Source organism: Vulpes lagopus, chromosome 8, assembly GCF_018345385.1.
Source record: "Vulpes lagopus strain Blue_001 chromosome 8, ASM1834538v1, whole genome shotgun sequence".
NCBI lineage: Eukaryota > Metazoa > Chordata > Mammalia > Carnivora > Canidae > Vulpes > Vulpes lagopus.
Window position 1 is genome coordinate 44,514,541 of NC_054831.1, and position 21,379 is coordinate 44,535,919.

At 35.7% G+C, this 21,379-nt stretch overlaps 1 protein-coding gene and 1 pseudogene across 1 annotated transcript in view; both read right to left on the reverse strand.

The window, feature by feature from the left end:
• LOC121497175 overlaps window positions 1–11,628 on the reverse strand; it is a 49,366-nt pseudogene extending 37,738 nt beyond the window's left edge.
• Window positions 1–21,379, reverse strand: part of STARD13 (StAR related lipid transfer domain containing 13) — a 404,789-nt gene that overhangs the window by 378,338 nt on the left and 5,072 nt on the right. The window contains exon 2 of the mRNA XM_041766443.1: window positions 11,574–11,708. Within this exon, the coding sequence (XP_041622377.1) occupies window positions 11,574–11,603 (30 nt within the window). The 5' untranslated portion in view covers window positions 11,604–11,708. The remainder of the gene's footprint in view (window positions 1–11,573; window positions 11,709–21,379) is intronic.

Here is a 21,379-nt window from a genome sequence, read left to right on the forward strand (position 1 = left end):
GAGTTTTTAGGAAAAATTGTTCCAGCAACTGTGAACGTAGAGATCTTAGCTTCATAACCCAAACTATGGACATGTCTAGCCAGAGGGAAGGAAGGGCAGTGGAGACCAGCAAAATCTATCAGCTGGAGAGATCTAAGGATTTTCGGAGAAATAACTCATCCAAGGCAGGACAGCTGAGTTCAAATTCAACGGCGGCACTGCTGGAAGAATGCAACAACTGGGGAGCAATGTGGGACATGCTACCTGGACATTTCTCTGGCTCAGCCCCTGTGGATCCCTCAGGGAGAAATACAATAAAAAGGGAGTAAAAGTGAAAAGAGTAGTTTTCATAAACACTCTGTTGAGGGCAATGTTTAACAGCATTTGTAACAATGGAAGCTAGAGGTGGGACAAAGGGCACTTCCTCTCTAAGGGGTGACTTTGCTCCTGGAGCTCTGGGCTGCACCCAGGAATAGCCAGGCGCTAGACCAGACAAATGACAGAGATAACACTTGGGTAGCCTCAGTACCTTTGGAGGGGTTCAGCTGTTTCATCAAATAGGCAGTGATAAATCACATCATGGATTCCATTGATCACAAAATAATAAAAACAGTGCCTGCCACCATATAACCAACAAATCTAAGTCTCAAACATATGTGCACTCCTCTCTCATACTCCACCCTCCTTCTCTCTAAGATTCCTAGAGGAAAAAAAGACCCTGACACTCCTGGAACTGGTTGGCAGGAATTGTAGAGTTGGACTTGCGTGGAAACAGCCTTCAAATGAATGTGTGATTACAATTCTTGCCTCCAGGTTGCATGGCCTGGAAAACACAATTTATAAAGATGTAAAGGAGAAGGAACCGTGGGATAAAAGCAAACACTAAAGTGCCTGTCCTGTTAAATATCAGCTGTGTGACTTTGGTCAAGTCATTTAGATGTTCTTGGCTTCAGATCCTATATCAAAGAAGTGGAATCTTTTAAATGCCCTGACAAGGTCATTGTGAAGCTCAAATGGGATCCTATGTGAGGAAAAACCCTATACTCTAATAATAAAATGTCATTATTTTAATTACAACTAGTATTGCAGAACAGGCTATTTATAAAAGATTTTGACTACACTGATTTCCAGTTGTCACCTGATGTAAGATGTGTTTGTGTCTTCCAAAGCCATTTTCTAAGTAACTTTTCTCAAATACACAACTGTCTCAGCAAAACATAGAACTCCCTCACATGACTGGTTTTAGGAGCATCCATATGTCTGTGTACTCCAAAGGAACGTAACTGGGAAAATGCTGCTGTGGCTGGCACAGGAGAAATGAAAGGTATGAAAGCCTTTTGGGCAGTAGAAAGTGGGAACCATAAAAATCTTGGCCTTATTTTAACATTTCTTCCAGAGTATAGGAGAGTCAATGTGTGATCCTATTGGTAGTGATGGTTCCACTGGGAAATCTTAACTTTAAATTGTCTGCTAATCTCTATTTTGTGTGTCCAAGAACAGCCATTTTTCACTTTTATGAAGCCACCAAAAGCCCATATTGAGAGAGAAAAAACTAATTATTGAGCAGTCCATGCCCTCACCCTAAATATATAATGAGACTAATAGTCTGAAGGCTCTAAAGATGAGTAATAATAGGGCAGCCCAGGTGGCTCAGCGGTTTAGTATTGCCTTTGGCCCAGGGTGTGATCCTGGAGTCCTGGGATTGAGTCCCACATTGCGCTCCTGGCATGATAGAATTTTCCCTGGTAGCTCATCTCCACAGAACAGTTCTTTCTTTAGCCAGTAATAATAACCCATGTATGCATATGAGTTTCACAATTAACAAAGCACTTCATAAAGATAAAAATTACTTTATTGCAGAAAGGAGATTTGGGAGCTCACATAAACTCAGGGATGTTATGCATATCAGATTCAGGATGTCTCTTTGCCCTTTAGATTAATACCTTCATGGAGTTTTTAGGGTCATCTTCTTTGGAATTCACCTTTTCTTCATCTCTTGCCCTCAGGGCAGAGTTGTTTTTCTTACTTACCTTAAGAAAACCAAGATCATCTGTGAATGCACTCCAAGTTTATCCTTTAATTCAAAGTAGCAATCCCTTCCAACTTCCTAAAGCCTAACTCAGTAAGTTGTACCCCAGTCACATAAATCTTCCCTTCATCAATCTATTTCTTGGGATTAACTGTCCAAAGTTAGGCAAATCTCTTAAATTTCTTTCATTGTTTTGTATTGCTTTCTCTGACTAGGTTCTATAAGATAATTTATGTACTTAGAATAATTTACTTGTAAATAAACAAATAAATGGCTTTGGTTTTTCCTCCTGGCTATCACTCAGTAGTGCTCTGACCGCCTATGGCTATTGAGCACCTGGAATGTGGCTAGTCTGAATGGAGGAAAGCTTTAAGTAAAAGTACACAATAGATTTTGAGACCTTAGAACCCTCCCAAAGAGAAAATCATATTTTTTGGATAATTTTGTGTATTGATTACAGGTCAAAATGGCAACATTTTAGATATACTGGTTTCAATAGATTATTAAAATTAATTTTACCTGTTCCTTTTACTTTTTTTGTTTAAGTGGCTGTCAGAAAATTTTAAATTACCTATGTTGCTCACATTATCCTTCTATAGGCAACACTGACCTAGAGCTTTTAACTTTATGTCCTAGATCTTTATCTGAGCTCTGCCACCCCCTGTCCCCCTGCCTCTTCCCACCCCACCCCATAGGATCCAAGCCCAATCTCCTGATCTATTTTCTTTTCTCACAGGCACTAACATCCCCATTGAGCTAGCAGTTCTTTTTGATTGCCTCTATTTTAGCCAAAGAAGAGTTTCTCAGATTGTGTATGTTGAGGAATAAGTCTGACACTCATAACAAGTATGCTGTCCCTTAAGTTATTAGAAAGAAAAAAAATGTTTTTTTATTCCTTAAATAATGTTTGGAGACAAAACAAAGTAAGCAGAGCAAGGGCAGAATATTCACAGATATTCCTGCTGGTCTTGGAAAGCAGAACTGACTTCCCAGAAAATTACATCCAGTAAGGCAGTGCTACATGGAGTGAAACAAATTTAGTCTTGCTATTCAAGGGGGTGCATAAAGGTTCCTCTGAGAGTGTGGAGTTAATAAAAATGGATGGTGAAACGGGTTGTATTTTACTTGAAGGAAGTTCATAGGTAGTATCAATCCAGCCCAAGGGAACAATGGGGCTGAATATTTTCCAAGTGCTTGACATAAACAGCAAAACTTATACTCTCCATTGTGGTTTACCATTACTTTTTACACTTCTGATATTTTTATGGACAAATCAATCCGTGCACAGACACATTTACAACAAACCATTGTTAATCTCTGATGTATTCAAACTTAATTTAAAATGATCAGAATATTTAAAGAACCACCTACCACCCTGTCTCCATGCCCGATCTACCTACTGCCCCCTCCTGGCCATGCTTTCTTGCTCTGGCCTGAAGTTTTGCCTAGACCCTTTAAAAATACTTGAACCTTTTAGAGAAGCAGTGAAAAGGCACCTGTGGCAAAACAAAGTATTTAGGGGCTGATCTTCTGACTTTGCGCCCCTGCCTCTGAAACACTTTCTTATGCATGGCCTGATTTCCTTTCATTTCACTGTGCTACATTGTCAGAATTACCCAACCCCACCATAGATGTATTTTGGGTTAAGGAAGAATCTTTTAACAACGCAAATATTCCTGAGAGTGCTAAAGGGCTTTCAGTCATTTACACATTATTGTGAATTTATTCAATCAAATTGCCTCTCTATTCACAGTGATTAGCAGCCCACTCACTGCTTATCTTCCTCAACAATAAGGACAGAAATCTAATTTCAAAACAAAGGATTAGAAAGCTGCCTACATGTGGCTACTTCTTAAGTCTACCAAGAAATTAACATTTATCAGCTAAGAAAGTCATGTCAAGTCTTTCAAGACATTTCATTTTGGGGTAGCAAGTTCATTGCCCTCTTTTTGTAGTGGAACCGCCTCTTGGACTTCCTCTAGTAAAATGATGTGAAAGTAGGAAGCTTTATGGAAACTTCATTTCTACTTCATGGAGTTAAGAGGTGGGATGGAACAAGGGTTTATGGTCTGTGATCTTAACTGTGGGGAAGAACATTTCATTTTTGGTGGTAGGTCTTTGAAGAGGGCAGGGAAGATAGACTATGTACGTCAGGGGTCATTGGAACAGTTCAGTAACTCATCTCTGCCACTCACTCTCCAGGAACTCTTGTGTCATTTTTAAAGAACATGTATTTCAGGACAATGACAATCATGACTCAAATTCAGTCACTTCTATGCTCTGTATATCTTGATAAAGACTTTACTGGATATTTAAAGTCTTTAAGGTTGTTTATGGACCAAGTCCATTTATAGCACCTAATCAGATCCTACCTATGAGCTGGGCCATCCCAGTATCCTGTTTTCCACCAGTCCTTTAATATTACAACACATGCCCAACTCCAAAAGCCACAGAAAACATGATCCTTGATGGCTTAAATGTTCTTAATTCCTGTCCCAAGTTCATAACACAGAAAATCAACAATGGAGAGACTTTGAAAATTTAGGAAATCATTATTTCTCCAAACTTCTTGTAGGAAATGATGTATTAGCAACACTTCTAAGCCCTACATTCAGGCAACCCAACATAAAAAGAGTAATCTTGGGCAGCTCCGGTGGCTCAGTGGTTTAGTGCCACCTTTGGCCCAGGGCCTGATCCTGGAGACCCGGAATTAAGTCCCACATCAGGCTCCCTGCAAGGAGCCTGCTTCTCCCTCTGCCTATATCTCTGCCTCTTTCTCTCTCTCTGTGTCTCTCATGAATGAAAAAATAAAATCTTTAAAAACAAAGAGAGTAATCTTTACAAAGTTCTACACAGAGTAGGCAATCAGTAAACATTTGTTGACTGACTTGTTCAAATTACTTTTAAAATCACTGTGAAATATCCACCCTGCTTTACGTGCAAATGTATTTCTCTAAATATCATCTCACCATAGATATCAAATCATTTTCAGATACCATCTAGTACACAACTTTGGCACATGCATATGTGCTACACAGGTCTGAGGAGTAGAGAATTTATTATAACAGTTAATGCTATTATCCATTCAAGCCATAGAGGAAATGTGTGTAATCAATAAAGGCTATAAAATAAACCAAAATGAAAGCCATGACTTTTTTAGATACCCCATGTTTAAAATACTTTTTAATAATTCAGAGACAAAACATGTTTGGTTGGTAGCCGGGGTGATTTTATGGACAGATACATCTAGTCAGGGCTTCAAGAATGCAGTAGCCACAATGCGGCTTGTGACTGCATATTTTCAACTGTACAAATGGGCTGAGTTCCTGAAACAGATATCGTTTTACACAGTCATGGCTCTGTATATATTAGCCCTGGTAAATACTATCTAAATCTGCAGGTGACAAAGGAAGGACCTAACGTTATTCTAGGATAGTTAGTCAGAACTTAATCATGGAACATAATATAAAGAACAGTGTTTTATTCTCTAGGATACTACTTAAAAAAAAAAAAAACAATAATGTATAGTCTCTATTTTACATGGGCTGGACCACTGTTTACATACAGATAATCCCTGGGAATTACCACCTCAGCCTGGTGGCCAAAGTAACTCTGCTTCCCTACAGTTGCTGCTATGAAGAGATGTTTCAAAAATTCTTCTCTTCTCTTTGACCACACAAAAATCCTCTGAACAACCCTACTATGGATTCCAAGCAGGAATCCATGTACTAGTTATATTGGAAATAATAGCAAGGAAGAAGTAACAAGAAGGAGAATACCTACCCCCAGCCATCACCACTCAAGGCTTCTTCTCTCCACCATTTCCATGGCTACCTTTCTTCCAGCCAAGATACAGGATCATGTGCCCAATCTCTAGCCTTGTTCCATCCCAACTCCTAGACCCCAGTTATTTCTTAATTCTTCCTTAGCTCCCAGGAAACTCACTGAACATAAGGTGGCCTTCAAAGTATAGATAAACATTACTTGAGAACCACCACTTATCTGTGTCTTATCTCCCTCCAACACTCTTTTGGGAAAAATAAAAAGTACTGATAGGAGGATATTATGTGGAGCCCCTTTGCTCATTATCTTTTTCTTATAATTTCCAGTAAAAAGCCTTAGAAAAACTGTGGAGGGAAGAGTCATCTTTGCTGGGACTATTCATTTCTCATTAGTTAAGGAGTAAAAGAAGTAACAGTTGAAAGCAAAGAAGGCAGCAATGGAAAGAACAACATGCTACCCAAATTCTAGTGCTCTCAGATAAAAAAAGAAAAGAGAAGTAACTAGAATTCTGACCTAGGTGGAAAAATTCTAGGAATTTCTCCTAGATAGAAAGTCTTTCTCCCCGACAACTCTTCCATTCTTGACATCCTAGAACCCATTTACTTCTTATGCTGTAAGTGTATATCCATCTTCCTCTCCATTATGAAAACCCTACCACAACATTAGTCTAAATGTGTCTGAGTAGTAATTCAGGCCATTACCCCTGAGCAGACAGGAGACCCTACAAGCAACAACTATATTCTGAAACATTTTATGAATGCACAGTATTTTCAGTTACTATGCTAGGCACTTAAGTTATTGAGATAAGTGACAATCTGGACTTCAGATTTCTTCAAGTCTAATAAAGGGGAAAACAAAAAACATATACAGATAATATTGATGTGATAAATGCTAGAAAAACAGGGTCTTTCCTGCAGACTGAGTCTTGAGAACCTTAGTAAAGTGAATCAGTGTGAAGAAGACAGAAAGGGAATTCTAAGTTAAAGGAACAACTGATCCAGACACAAGGAGTGTGAGATGGATCCCACAGCAGTTTGATGTGGACAGAACCTAAGGTGAAAGGTGGAGAAGACAAGAGAAGAGATATTGCAGAAGTTGGCATAGCTAAACTATGAGCAGCTTTGTCTAACATGCCCAGAAATTTGATTTTCTACCAAAGAAAATGTGAAGATATTTAAGGATTTTCCATAAAACAGAGAAATGATAAGATTTAACTTCATAAAAGATCACTCTGTTTACTTTTTGGATAATGGATGAGGGGTATATGATACCAATGACCAGCTAATAGGCAGCACTCCAGGTTAGAAATACCTGACCCAGAGCAGTGGCATTAGGGATCCAAAGGGGATGAATTCACATGTCATTAGAAATGTAGACTAGATAGGATTTGGTGACAGTGATTGTGAGTTTAAGAGAGAAGAATAAAACTAGAGTGATGTGTAGGTTTCTGGTCTGAATGATGAGCTGACTGGAGTGCCCTTCACTAACACAGGAGAAAATGGTGACGTTCAACACTTGACAGACTGAGTTGGAGGTGAATTAGAGATGCCAAGACAGGGTTCAGGAGGAAGATGGGGATACAGATACAGGTTATAGAGAACAGATCCTCTGGAGCTAGCCACTCAGCACCCTACTGTTTTCTTCCCTGCCCAGAACATAACTTCTGCATCAATGTCCTGCCCCTTCCACCCACTTACATGTTTGGGAAGTAAACAAATCAAAAACTGCTCATGAGTCATTGGCTTCAGAAATATACCCAACTTGCTCTCTGAAGTTGAGAACAGAGCCAGAATAGCCCCAGATTTCCTACTGTTCACTGTTTGGCTTTGGGTTTCTCTTAAATACCTTTCTTACGGTGTTGGCAACTTGGCTGTCCAAATTTATGGCTTGGCCCCTGGACTTTTATTGTTTCTGTCAAGCCAGCCTGGACCATCCCCTTAGCTATGTAGTAGCCTGTGCTAATCCAAAGTATTTTTTAAATAAAAATTAGAGGAAAAAATCCTCTTTGGTTGGCATTCACTGTCTCAAGGATTCACAGTTTAGTGTCAGAAGATACCTGTGTGCTAATTAGAAAAGGTGGGCCTTGTGCAGGGCATGGCATCTACATGTATAGCTCTGATCTGGCTTCAGATTGAGCTTTTTGGCTCTTTGGTAAGAATGTTCATGCCCAGGGACACCTGGGTGGCTCAGCACTTGAGCATCTGCTGTTGGCTCAGCGTGTGATCCCAGGTCCATGGACTGAGTCCCGCATCGGGCTCCCTGAGAGGACCCTGCTTCTCCCTCTGCCTGTATCTCTGATTCTCTGTGTGTGCGTGTCTCATGAATAAATAAATAAATAAATAAATCTTAAAAAAAAAATGTCTTTGTCTAGTTTAAGTCCTGAACCGAAAAAAAAAAAAAGTCCTGAACTGTTCTTGTGTCTCAATTATCCTGCAGCTACCACCAATAGCTTTTATGTTTTACTTTACCCTTAGGCAAGTAATACCTGTGAGGAACAGACATGAATAGTCCTACTAAGGTAGAAGCCTATATTCCCAACTTCGGTCCACTTCTAAAGTATATAGAAGTTATGACAAGCAATCAAGGGTTAAACACCTTTATCCTTTACCCTTTAACAGCACTAGCCCTGTGGGAAACCCATCATGACTGGGAGAGGTTTGCCCTCAGTATTTGGCAGCCACATTCAAAACTCAGCACATGTAGCTCAGATATGTTCCACATGGCAGTGAATTATACACATCCAGAGCTTTATAGCTGAAATTGGATTTGGCACACTAGCCTAAGAAAACAAGAAAATGATAAGTCAGATGAGTAAATGTACAGTAGGCCTTGCCACAAATCTGTGTGGAAGGATTTGTCTCCTACCTTTGAAGAAATTAGAAATTGGTGAATTCTCTATCTTATGAAGCCTCTGACTTTATGACATATTCAGAGGAAACAGAAGTAAGCTATGTCTTAGAAAGTATTGCCTAGAACGGGGAATAGCAAGGAAAGCTTCTAGAATACATTGTCCATCTACCTAAAGATTCAGATATAACAGCAAAAGCAGTTCTTCTGTCAAGCTGATCCCTGCCTGCATGCTCCATTTATAAGTAAATATCTTAGAAGGAATGCCCATAAACATATTGGTAGTGAAAACAGAGAACATAAAAAGATTTCAGAGGATATAAAGATCCCCATATTAACACTTCAGGCTATATATTCCTCTTCTCCACGCCCACGTCAGTGAGATTTGACTGAGAACTCAGATTATAATTTTGTTCTGAATGGGCCAAAAAATAAAATACTGCCTAACTCCTTACCTAATAATTTATAAAGTTACCCTATCCTGAATGAGCTAATTCAGAAATAAGTTACCTGTCCCAAGATAATTAAGAGGTTACTGTAAAAACAAAGTAACAAGAATGAAAAAAAAATCAGAAAATCAGCTAAAAGAGGTCCCAAATGCCTCTTTAATAAATTACATTCTCTTAAAAGTCAATAGGCAATGGAATATAACACCACAGTAAAAATAATGGCTTTCCCGTTTTTAACTTTCACTGTTAATCTTTTTTAAAAAAAAGCATCGATTTGTAATAAATGTTTTCTTCTTGGGCTGAGAAAGGTTCTGAGAAGAAAGCCTTATATAAAAGTTTGACACTATCTGTCAGTAATTCACCAAAAAAGAAAGAAAATCTGGATTGCAGTAAATATAATTAAGACGTACTATATTTTTCTTTTCCACTGACACATCATCATCATCCAAAGTCCCTAGTTTACCTTAAAGGTCACTCATGGTGTAAATTTGTGTATTCTGACAAAGGTATGGTGTCATGTATCTACCACTGTAGCATTATATAGAAGAGCTTTACTTACCTAAAAATCCTCCATGCTTTACCCATTCATCCTTCCCTCCCCATTGAGTTCTGGCAACAACTGATTGTTTTAGTGTCTCCATAGTTTGGTGTTTTCCAGAAGGTCATGTAGATGGAATCATACAGTGTGTAGCTTTTTCAGACTGGCTTCTTTCATTTGTAATAATACTCATTTTTTTCTTAAAGGCATTCTAAAATTTTCCCCAAACCCATGTATGTTGGTATGGCAAAGTGAGAAAGAGTAGGAAGGCTCACACTCAAGTACTAATTTTGCCACTCTGGGCAAGTCACTTACCTTTACTAGGCCTTGGTTTTCTCATCTGTACAATCAGAATAACATTAATACCTATCTCACTAACTTTATAATATTGTTTTGAAGGTCAGGTTTCTCTTCTTTAAAAAATGGAGAGGTGCCTAGGTGGTGCAGTCAGTTTAAGTGCCCAATTCTTGGTTTTTGCTCAGGTCTGATATTGGGATTGTGAGATAGAGCCACAACATTGGGCTCCTTGCTCAGTATGGAGTCTCCCTGGGTTTTTCTCTCTCTGCGTCCCCTTCACATGAATCCTTCACATGTGTGCATGCATACACGTGTTCTCTCTCTCTCAAATAAATAAATCTTTAAAAAAACAGAGGTAATTATGTCCATGTTACAGAGTTGTTGTATGAATTAAATAGGTAATGTGTGTGAAGGCTTAGCACTATGCCCAGAACATACTGAATATTTAATAATGGTAGCTGCCATGATATTTTTATTTTAATGCATGCTTAATACTTTTTATTTGACCCTCTAAAACTATTCTCTGCTTTTTATCATCTTGCCTGTGGGGCACAATTTCTAAATTGACTATCATTCCCGCTGAATTTCCTGATGAGAGCAACAAATGGAAGGTCCCAGAGGACGTTAGAAATTGGGATGGAGAGAGAGATGGGTCTTTACTCTCCGTGCCTTTTCTCTGTCATGCTGTACTTTGGTTATAGCTGCATTCCCCCTTGAAGGACAAAAATCTTGCTGGGCAACCATCTTAGAGTTGGCTTCCCTTTAACCTGAACCATCCCTATATAAGCAATCTCTTAAATCATCCTTTGAGGTAATTTAGGAAGTTTCTATTGTTCCCTGTCAGGAAGATGCATAATGTTTGTCCTTCATATTTATTGGCAATTATTATTGTTTTTTTAACATTGTAACAGCCAAAGCATCGTAAAATCAAGAACCATATGCAACTGTACAAAATCTTACAAGTTATTATTGACATCCCTCTACATCCAACACTAGTCAGAATTTATGAAGATATACTTTCAGATTCAATTTAAAAACTGGATAAAATTATAGAGATTTGGAGGAAAAAAAAGTTATAAAAGTTGTAAAATATCTTTAAGAAAGCCTGGTTGGTTTTTCCTTATTAAAAATATACCAAAAAATACAACAACAAAAAATCCCTGGGTATTAGCTTTGTAGCACAAAGACAATTATGTAAAGTGCAGTTAATATTTGTAGCTGATGTCTAATAGATGTGTTCCCCAATGTGATACTTCATTTCTGATACCTCATTTCTGGAACTGTAGTGGGATATGGCCCATCTCAATAGGGAAGACTTTTATAAAAATAGTTCAAGGGTATTTTCACTTGCAGCAAGAATTCTCACTAATAACAAAGGAACTAGCTGAAGTGCATATAATCCTCTGCTATGGCTCTACGTTTGACAACAAACTAACCATTTACCATAACAAAATCACTGCCTACATTTTTTCCAATTTTATAAATATTAATTATATATATTTATTACAAATCATGTTATAATGAAAAACAGGTAACTTCAATGCTAAACTTAAAACAAAAAAGTAATAGAGAATGTGCAAATATGGTGCTGACTTTGCTGTGTGAATGACATGACACTCCACCCAGAATATTCTGTAATAAAGCTACTTACTTTAGGTTTTGGTCGAGCTCCAGTTGACATCTGGTTTAGCACACCATCAAGATTCTGGATGTTTCCAGTTTTATTTCTACAAATTCCTTTCCTCTGATGACTTTTTTAAAGCTTACTCCTCAGATTTATAGAATTCTGTAGGAAACAATTTTAAGCAGGTTATTTTTCACATATAAAGAATTATTTCTAGCCAGTAATTAATCTAAATTAGTCAATAAAAATACATGTTTTGAAAATTAACATAAACCATGAGAATATTCCCCTATATTAATAATTTTTAAAAGACATTTATGATTAGGCTCAGTAAGATCAGCCTTAGTTAATCCTAAGAACTTTTTGTAAATGTAAATTTATAAATTAAAATTACTTTTAATCTACCAAGATAAAATATAACACTATATTGGCATGTTATAAAACTTTCAAAAATTCAAAACCAAAAGTGTTTTTAAAATGGAAACTATAAGTTGTAGCTCATACAGAGCCACATTGTTCTTTTAGACTTTAAGATCTGTTTATTTTATTAACTAGGGAACAAATTATAAACTTACATATCTAAGGGTTAGCTATAGAATTAAAATTGCTAAAAACAGATTAGCATAAAGAGAATCATGGGATCCCAGGGTGGCTCAGTGGTTTAGTGCCTGCCTTCAGCCCAGGGTGTGATCCTGAAGTCCCAGGATCGAGTCCCACATCGGGCTCCCTGCAAGGACCCTCTTCTCCCTCTGCCTGTGTCTCTGCCTCTCTCTCTCTCTCTCTTTCTCTCTGTGTGTCTCTCATGAATAAATAAATAAAAATCTTTAAAAAAAAATAAAAGAGAGGGATGCCTGGGTGGCTCAGCAGTTGAGCATCTGCCTTTGGCTCAGGGCATGATCCCACGGTTCCGGGATCAAGTCCCACATCAGGCTCCCTGTATGGAGCCTGCTTCTCCCCCTGCCTGTGTCTCTGCCTGCCTCTCTTTCTGTGTCTCTCATGAATAAATAAATAATTTTTTTTTTAAAAGAGAGAATCCTAAATTTTCAGATACAGTAAAAGTCCATTTCTAGACTGTTGGATAAATCATTGAATTGGAATAATTAAGTTTGTCTTCATTAATTCTTCCTGCTGCTTGGAAGTCTTCCATATCTAAGTCCACATCTCTTCCACATCTGACAAGGCTCACAAGTTACTTAGATGCCTCTAGTGCAAAGTTCTATCCTGGTCTATTCCTTCTGGAAAAAGTATGAAGATCTACAAAAATAAGGAAGGTTAGAAATGTGAATTTTCCATTTAACTAAAATTTTACTCATTGGTCATCAGTTGTTTGGAGGCAGAATAAATAAAAGATCTAGAATAAAAAAAGCTTTATTGACTTGTATGTGAATGTGGTACTGCCAAATGCTAATTATATAACCTTAGACTTAATTTCCGCAAATCTTAATTTATTCACCTGTAAAACAATACTTTCTGACATTTATTGAACACTTCTTTGTGCCTGGCATATTTGACCAATGGAATATAAGTACATGGGAACCTGCCAAGTCTGAGTGGACTCATGAAATGTGTTACTTGGAAATTATATTTTTCTTACTCTTGATGCTTGCCACAACTCCCCTATAGGGAAAAGAACTATGATATTGAGAACAAGAGTGATATGGTGATGATAATGGTAGATAATATATGTTTGACAGGCACTATTTTACATATTTACCTTTTTAAAACAATCACCTGGTTTGTTCCTACAATAGAAGTTTAGTAACTCAAAAATGTGTCCTAAAAGAGTTTGAGGATAGAAGAGTGTATACATACTTCTGCCCGTGAGAAAAGGCCATGAAGAAGCTGAAGAATGGGCCATGTCTTACTTCAAGTACACACTGACTTTTAAAGGTATGAATTATTAAATTTAAAAAAGCAACAAATAAGGACTACAGTGAACCGGCAGCCAATGGAGCTGACAATACAGTGAGTTGGCACTGGATTGATCAATGAGTGCTACACTCTTATGATTATTGCTAATGTCTTTCTCTGCCACTGGTGTAGACAATTTGACCGATGCCTACAGGAACAACTCCCTGTGGGCTCATTTGTAAAATGAAAATGATGCTGGCACCTATTTCAATAGACTGCAGTGTATTGGGTGAATGCCCCTTAAGTACTGCTGGTGTTGCTGTTGTTACAACTCAGCAGGTGAGGATAGTCATCTTCTGGAAGCTAGGGACTGTATCTTGTTACGGAAAAAAAATAAAGATTTGCTAACAGAATATTAAATACAAGATCCTGTGTATGGTACTTTCACATATATTACTTCACTTTCTTCTTCCAGCAATAATGTGAGGTAAGTCTTGTTCTGATTTTATAGAACAGTTACTAAAGAGAATAAGGTCTTGACGAGGCTCACATGGCAAATGAGAGCACTTGGCTCTCTTGATCCTTTTTAGTGAATTCTCTACTCCAGATTTCTCTTTGTATCCTTGCCCGGTCTCATCTCCATGACCTCTTCTGTCTAAATACCATCACAGGCCCTTGCTCATCTGGTTAACAGGATTGGGCTCCTCTTAGCCCTGTAGATAATGGATACCTGTAGAGATTAGGAAATGAGGCTGAAACTATAGGAAGGAATTGACCTTAACAACCCAGCAGCTTCTAGAGCTCTTATGGCAAAGGTAGGGCCCCTTACAGCACTCACATATTGATTGTATGCTAAGGCACTTGATATTTTTGATGCTGTTATAAATAACATCTTTTTGAAAATTACATTTTCTACGTTCTGTAACAGGTACACAAAAATTCAATTGATTTTTCTTAAGTTGTGTTCATAAATATATGTAAGGTCTCCTTAATTTTATATATTAGGGATGTTGTCTTCATACTCATATCTGGGACTAATGATGCTTTTGTTTCCCTTTCATTCCTTGTATTTTTCTTTCTTTTATTTTCCTTATATACCTCTAATCAGTGTTGATGATGGTAAAAGAAGATATTCTGATCTTATTTCTGATTTTAAGGAGAATGCTTCCAACACGTCTCCATTTAAGTGTAATATTGACTGTATGGCTTTTGTTTTTGTGTTAATCAGGCAGTTCCTTTCTTTTGATCAAAATTTTTTAATATGTGAGAAGATGTTGAATTGTACTGAATGCATTTCTTCCATCTATTAAGGTAATCAATTTTTTCTTCTTTAATCAATTTATAAAGCATATTAATCTTATATTAAGTGAAACATACATTCCTGTATATCATCAAAGTACCTTTAAAGTCTTTAAAGAAAGAAAAAAAAATAAAGTCTTTAAAGATTATTTATCATAATGAATCTTGGAATTTATCAAATCCCCTTTAGATAATTGGACATATCAATGAACTATACTAAGATATTTATAATTATTAAATCATCCTTACATTCATGATATCAACTACACTTGGTTGTGATAAGCAATTCCTTTTAATATTATTCAGTTTGGTTAGCTGCTGTTTTCTTTAGCATTTTTGCATTCATATTCATTTTTGTCCTCTATCAAGTTTTTAATCAAGATGTTTCATAAAATAAATTGGAAGCTATGCATCTTTATAAATGAGGTTCAGAAAATTTGTATTGCATAAGAATTACCCATTTTTTAAAAATTGTAAAGAACTCACAGACCCTTACAGGTAGGTATTTGCTTTTTTGAGAACTTGTTTATTTATCCCATTGACAATATATATTTCAATATAATATTATCAATTACAAAGTCTTTCAAATTTACTAGTAGACCTATCTACACTCCTATACTTTTAAAATCATATTATATCTGATATTATAGCCTCTTGTTCCTAATTTTATTTATGTTTTTAGGGGAAAGAGCCTAGGATTTAGATTAGACAGACTCAACACTAAGGCAGACAAGTCGATTGATTTGTTAGATCTCAGCTTAATCACCACTGCCCCTGAGAAACCTTGCTTCACTCCTGGGAGAGGTTTCTGTGGATTTCTGTGCTTCCTCTATCAAACATTTGTTTCACAGTATTAATGCTTGTTTAATGGGCAGCTTCAAAGTTAAACTGTAAGTTCTATGAGACTAAAGATGAGATATGTCTAGTTTACCACTAAGTACCTAGCGCAGTGTCTGAAACAGAATGAACACTCAGTAAATGTTTGGACAAACAAGTAGTTGTTTCCATGTTTTATTCTCTCTCTCCCATAACACCACAAGTTTTAATTGAATTCTATAGCTCCCATACCAAAAGAGCAGAAGAGTGTTTAAAAATGCCAGCTCTGGAGCTACAGTACAGGGTTCAAAGCTAGGCTCTGCCATTCATTAGCGTGTGACCAGGAACAAATTACTTCATCTCTCTATACCTTAGTTGCTTCTCTATAAAACTAGAAACAATAATGTTGGACTGTAGGGAGTTTATATATGTAAAACACTTGAAACACTCTGGTACACAGTAAGTGATGAATTAATGATAGCTATTACTATGTTAGTACATGACAAGTAAATGAATGGATAAAAAAATATGAACCTATAAAAACAGAAAATATTTTCTCTGCTCTGGGTTTTTTGAAGATTAAATGATGAGAATTTTAAATAATGAAAACCATTTGAAGTATTTTATTAGAATGATTACAAATGGGAAGCCCCAGTGGCCACACGAAAGAGAACTATTTTATTCTTTGGAAAAAAAATGACAGAGCCAGAGAAATATTTAATATGGTTTTGTTCTTATTTGGAGCAGAAACATTGGAATATTTTTCTTAAATTGAGATTTTTCTTTTATATTTTAGTCTCTACAGTACAACTAGTTTACTTCAACAGTTTAATGTTTTTTGTAACAATGAAATACCCAAATAAAATTTTTCTTCAGACTTGATAGCTCTTATGGAAATAATTTCTCATTTTCCAAATATGTTTTTTTTTACCTAGATCTTTATCCATTACTTGCTTTTTGTAGCTCATACATTATTCAAACAATGTCTCTTCATTTGTTTTTCTCTTAGAGAAAGAAATTTTAAAATGCTAACCTTCTAGTCATTTTCAAAGGTTGCCATGTATAAATATTAGCCCCATAGTATTAGACTTCACTGATACAATAATCATTGAATATCTTCTCCTATATACAACTGAGTCATGACATAGAATTGCAAGAAACTAATAAGGAAATTTTCTTCCTAATGTGTGCCAAAATCTCATCTAAAGAGAAATTAAGAAAAAAATTCCTAAACTATTTACAACTATACAAAATATGCCAAAAATTGAAATGGTGTGCTGACAAATAAAGAACAAATTATTTGACTCATTTTGCTCTTTTCAGGATAAAATAAATAAAAAATGGAAATACATACAGTAAATAATCCTTTTCTTTAAAAAATTCTAGGACATTTCTAAAATATAATATACAATATCCTCATTTTTATATATTATTTAAAAGTGCAGAATGCCATTCTTTAATTTCCTCATTTGCAAAGAAGAATCTTACTAATTAACTGATTTGGAAATTGAAGACCATTACATTTAATTTTTTAGAGGAAAGCACATTTATAAAGAAACATCAGTATTTTAAAACATTTAAAATGCTGACTTAATATCCAGTTGCAACAACAGGCATAAATAATGTAATATCAGTTTCTGATCCCAAATATAAAAATGAAGTGAGCCAAAGGTCAAAGCTATGCATAGACTCAAAGTCACCTCTGCCATTTATTTTTCAAGTAGTAGATGTGTTCGGTATCTTAAAAGAGAAGCTTGTGTAATTAACCTTCAGGGAACATTAAAAACACAAAGAAGAAACTGAAAATTTTCCTGTGCTGAGCTCAAGTAGTTTGTATTGAATTCATTTTTGACAATGTCTCTAATCTGTTTTTCCTATAAATGGGACTAATTTACTTATCCTGCTAAAGTAGACTAAAAAAGACATACTTGATTCCAGATCCATCTGAGAAAGGCCTTCCAGTTTTTTGTATTCCTACTGTTAGATATAACATTCCTCTTCTCTATCACAATAATGATAACTACTATTTATTTAGTGATTGTACTGAGTGTAGCAAAAGCAGGCTGCTGCCTAAATTCAGGTTATGCTTTCTTTGCTTATAGTTGTGTGACCTGAGCAAGCTACTTAAGTTCTCAATGTCTCTGCCATCTCATTAGATTAAAATAGTGATAGTAATAGGACCTACTAATAGGATTTTATTTATTACTTCCCATTTTGTTTCTTGGCCCATATTTTATCAAGAAACATTGTTAGTACTTCAGGAAGCTGGAGTTTGAATTGTATTATAACCTCTATAAGAGCTATGACTACTCCCTTACTGATGGATCAAGTACCACAAAACAGTCAGTAGAGACCCAACACATACAGACTAAGAAAAAATGCCATGCTTATTGAATAACTCAAATAGAATAAAACATAAGATATGAGAACACAGAAGACGCATTAGTTCATAGACCTCAACTTAACATAGTGACGTGTGGGACAAGCTTTAGGAGTCTTGTGGTTTTGTCACTTGTACATAGTTGATTGCAATATCTACATCTTTCCCCTGCACCCAGTGGCTTCCTTAGGCAAAGTATCTTTGAAGCCACTCAAACCTGTCTCCATTCATTCATTCATTCATTCATTCATATGCCAAGTATTCCCTAAGTATTGCCCGAGAAAATATATTTATTGAAGAGCTCTAGTCTAGGGAGAGTCATGTAGACTGATAATATTGCCAGAATTTAAACCAAAGTACGTACACAATGATTTGGGAACACAGACAAAACAGAAATAATTCTGCCTGGGGAAAGAAGAGTTCATAGAGAAAGTAACCTTTAAACTGAGTTTTGAAGGAAAAATAGTACTATTTAAAGGGAACAGAATCCCAAAGACATGAAAGCATAAAAGGAATACCGCATGTTCAAAGAATAATGAGGATATTTATCTGACTCCATCTGATAGAGCCTAGCAGATAATGGCAACACATGATATATGTAAGTGAAATGGGGTCCCCAGATAAGAAGCCCCATATTAAAGAGTTTGATTTTTTTCAATAAGTAATGGGAACCCTGTGGATTTCTTGTTGTTGTATTTTACAACTCAGAAAGTTAAACAATACAGGGCTATTATATAAATATCGAGGAGTTTAAACATGCCTCAGCATCTCAACATTTCTCATGTAAGTTCAAATCTCCCTTGCCTCTGTTCCCTCCCTTTTTTGGAAATACCTTTTCAAAACAATGTTTTTATTGTCTACTAGAGGTATAGAAAAGCACCCAAACAGATATATGGCTTAATGAATTACTTAACTGTAAGAACCTTTTAACCACTATAGAGTCAAAGAGTAAAACTTAGCCAGAACTCTGCCCCACTCCCCAACAAAATCTCCCAATCCAATATACTCCATACCAACTGCAATCTCCTTCTTCCTCCCAAAAGGAACTGTTATGGACTTTTACAGTAATCATTTCCTTGCATTTTTCATAGCTTTATCAGTCAAAGCTGTATCCCTTGATGCTAAAATTTAGTCCAGCCCTTTATAAAATTTTTGATATCCTATAACTCTCTTAATCTATAACATATTTCTGTTAAAATTTATGTTGAAAAACCCAAGTTTTTTCTATACTCTGTAGTTTTCTACAGTCCAAAATTTGCAAACTGCATGTTCAATAGTATATTTCAATTTGTTCCTGTCTTCTGTTTTTCTGAAAATCAGTAGGTGAATACAATTTGGGCTCCATTCCTTTGGCATGACTCTTGGTAGTGCTGAGTGCTTCCATCAAGAAGTATATAATATCTGATTGTCTTTCTTTTTTATATTAGCAGCCATTGATGCTAACTACCTATGCTTAAGAATTTATTGAAGGTTGCAACATGATTATATTTTAATTTTTTCATATATGAGTTGGAATATAACTCATATATTTTGGCTATAGAACATCTCAATGCCATTGGGTATATTTACTTTCTTAATCTAATCACTAAGTGGCTACTATAAACACCATGAAGGTAGGGATTGTGTCTAACATTATTTTTTAAAAACCTAATTTTCTTTCATTCATCTATAAATTATAATAATCTACCAGCCAAAGTATTCCTTACAAATGAAACACTAACCCCAAAAATGGATAGGGAAAATTAAAATGCATTGTTTTCTTGATGAAAGAAGACATCATTCTTTTCTAATCTAGTAAACTTTTCCAAATTCCAGGCAAAATACAAAAAACAAAAGTGGGTTTTAATTATCATGTAAGTCTGAATATGAATGGCCAAAAATAACCAAAGTAAAAAAGGCACTAATTGGACATTTTAGCACCAAGTTATCATTTGAACATTTATATCAATGATTTAAAAGCAGTGTGGCATAGATAATTAAATATTTAATCATAACAATGATTATATTTTAAAAGCAGTTAAGGAAGAGTTACATGGAATTATTTTTGAACTATAAAATTTTAAATTAATACACTTAGGTAAAATACATTTTGTATTTTAAGTTTTACCACAGAAAACCACAGGCAATCAATTAAGGATATAATTGATTTTTAGTAATTTGAAAACAAAACTTCAAGAAGCAGGTAAGAGAAAATGTCAGTTTGTTTTAATTTTTAAAATAATTCAATTATATGAATTAAAGGGATATGACAAAGGGCTGCTCCAAAGGGAAGCAGGGCAGAGAGAGGTACTTCTTAGAATATATCAGTTGTTATGTACTAAGGTCAACTTTATTTTGAACATAGAAAACTTATATTCTTTCTCTTATTAAAAAATACTGAAGTAAATATGTTCCAGGCCTCAATATAACTATTTGTGTTTTGGGGATAAAGGAAATGTTGCACCCTTGTTTATGGCTTCTTCTTCTATCTCTACAATAACCCCATTCATATAGTAAAAGGCACATTTGTTTTACTGTTCCATCTAAGCATATTATAAATATAGGCAAGATGACTGCCAGAAAATCTATACTTAAACTACTGGATTGTAACAGGACTGAGCAATCCCTTATAGAACACATAGAGGTCAGATTTAACACTCCAGCTTGACCTCATCATGATCTGAAATAAGAGTATTTGGTGATTTTTTAAGACATTAATAGAGAAGGGTTATGAGAAAGCCACTCTAGACTTGACATTTAATTTTTTGTGTTTGCACATAAATGAATTCAATATATGACTGTATGACTGTTCCAAAAAGAATTACAAATAATTCGAGTTTATCCAGTTATAGAATGGATATAATTAAATGTGAAACCCCGGTAAGACAGTGAGAGAACTATGAACTTAAATGTGGGAAAAAAATGGTGAAGGACCAAGATTATATGGTCTTATTCATTCAGGAAATATAAAAAATAGTGAAAGGGATTATAGGGGAAAGGAGAGAAAATGAGTGGGAATATCAGAGAGGGTGACAGAACATGAGAGACTCCTAACTCTGGGAAATGAACAAGAGGTAGTGGAAGGGGAGGTGGGAAGGGAGATGGGGTGACTGGGTGACAGGCACTGAGTGGGGCACTTGGCAAGATGAGCACTGGGTGTTATGCTATATGTTGGCAAATCGAACTCCAAAAAAATGGTGAAGCAATACTGAAATGGTGACTAAGGTTACTAAATTGTATTGCCATTACTTCTTTGCATATGTATTTTTAAATCAAAGAAATAGGAAATTTAATCAGTGAAACAATTTGGATAGTTTTATAGTCAATACTGCAAGATTTTTTTTATTTTGTCTGTTCCAAGCTGTATTTGTTTATTCAATGGATTAGGAAAATAAAAACAAACCACTATATAATAAAGGAAATCAATCCCAAAAAACAGAACATTCGATTTTGAATGGTGCTTTCTTATTACAGGAGAATCTCTTACTGGATCTGAGGATATTATAAA